Genomic DNA, 1,999 nt, shown 5'->3' on the forward strand with positions numbered 1-1,999 from the left:
AATCTTGGTTAGATATATCAGTTAAAAAAAATCTATATAGTATGCACAATTATTATTATTATTATTTCGGAGGGAGCGGAGGAGTGGAAAAAATTATTATTATATTCCTAACACTTCTTAGTTCTTAATCACATACAATAGAATTTGTTATAAATACATAAAATATATTTTAACACTTATAATAACATCATGTGTCTAGCAATAGATCAAACTAATTTTTTCCTTGCCAAGTTAAAGGAGAGATTAAATAAATTCAAAAACATATTTAATTAGTTTATTGAACAAACCACACGTGATGGCCACAATCAATGTCGCTTCAAACTTCAACGCCACTCTAAGTTGAATCGAACCTTCAAAGAAATAACCATTTAATTTGAAGAATATTTTAAGGGAATACCATCACGTTGGTCCATGAACAACTTTTGAAAAATAAATAATATTCTATAGCAATTTTTTATATTAAAAAAATATTCTGACTTGCATATTTCGGTGCTATAAATACAACTCATAATAGTAAAAGGTTCACTCCACTAAAAGAAAAAAAAAATTGTAGCATTACAAAAAAACATGGCTTCCATCACCATTATGGATTCATCAGAATCTGCATACTTAGAATACATTCAACAATACCTTCTTGAGAATGATTCAATCATTTTTACCAATGATCTCAAAATGGATGATTCTAAATCATGTCAAGCTGGTTCAAACCCTAATTGCGATAGCATTTCCGATACAACTTCTCATAGTGAGAGTCCTACCGGTGCCTCGGCAGGGCGTGAAGTGCACGCGCCTCCGACATGGAAGCGTTATAGGGGTGTGAGGCGTAGGCCGTGGGGGAAGTTTGCCGCGGAGATTAGGGATCCAAAGAAAAATGGGGCTAGGGTTTGGCTCGGAACTTATGAGACTGAAGAGAAAGCGGCTATAGCATATGATAAAGCCGCTTTTAAAATGCGCGGCCGAAAAGCCAAGTTGAATTTCCCTCATCTCATTGGCTCAGACGAAAAATCTGTCTCATCGTCTGAGCTCTCGTCTGAGCCAGTGATAGTGTCCGCTGTGAAACGGATTTCTCCAGAACCTTGTTTGCCATCCTCGCCTTCATCGGAGGATGATTCGAACTCGCCGGGGTCAAAGAGGAGGAGGAACCTAGCGGATTTACTGAATAAGATAGCCAAGAATAGAAACCAAACTAATAAGGTGGTTAAAATGGATCCAGAGGCAAATGTTGCTGATTATTGGTTGAATGATGAATTCAATATGATTCTAGTTTAAATTGAAACTTCATAGTGTTTTTTGCTTTTGATTCTTTTTTCTTTTTTAGTTTTTTGCTGTTGGTGTTGATGATCAAGGTTTTTTGCATACCACTGATGAAATTCAAGTGGTTATGTTTGTCAATAGATCAGATTTTGGATCAATAAAAACAGCATGGTATGTTGTTTCATGGTGACACATTTCTCTGATTAATTAAGCAAAGTAATTTTTTAAATATAAGATTCCATTTCTTTTTGTTGCAGAAGTTATTTAAATTTTATTATAACTTATCCACTAATGTAATAATATATAATCAATACTCCATATATATGTGGAAGAATAATATCATCATGACGTTAGGAGGATAAGCTTTTCATTTCCTTTTTCAATGATTGCAAGAAATTAAAGCTTGTGGAATTTGTTGGGCCAACAGTGGAAAGCTCTTGAACACATGAAGCGAGACTTTGGAGAGAAATTAAACGGGAGAATATAAGATGAGAAGACACATATTCAACTCAAAATTTTAAGGTGTTAAGTTAATAGATCTCTCATCTTATAAACTTTTCACTCTTCTTTGTTTTCTTTGATATAGGACTAACTTTTAACACTCCTCACACTTGCAACGTTAACAGAATTGTGCTAACAATTAAAAAGAAACCACAATATACCAACTATATATAACTAATTAATATGTAAGCACAATATTAGTTTAAATTATTATAATTTTTTTTTTTTTGCAATGGATTTATCC

At 33.3% G+C, this 1,999-nt stretch overlaps 1 protein-coding gene across 1 annotated transcript; it reads left to right on the top strand.

Annotated features, from left to right (window-relative positions):
• On the top strand, window positions 510-1,482 carry LOC107638120 (ethylene-responsive transcription factor 13-like). Its single transcript, XM_016341290.2, has one exon. The coding sequence runs from the start codon at window positions 568-570 to the stop codon at window positions 1,267-1,269; it is 702 nt and encodes a 233-aa protein (XP_016196776.1). The 5' UTR covers window positions 510-567; the 3' UTR covers window positions 1,270-1,482.

This window comes from Arachis ipaensis, chromosome B04 (genome assembly GCF_000816755.2).
Source record: "Arachis ipaensis cultivar K30076 chromosome B04, Araip1.1, whole genome shotgun sequence".
NCBI lineage: Eukaryota > Viridiplantae > Streptophyta > Magnoliopsida > Fabales > Fabaceae > Arachis > Arachis ipaensis.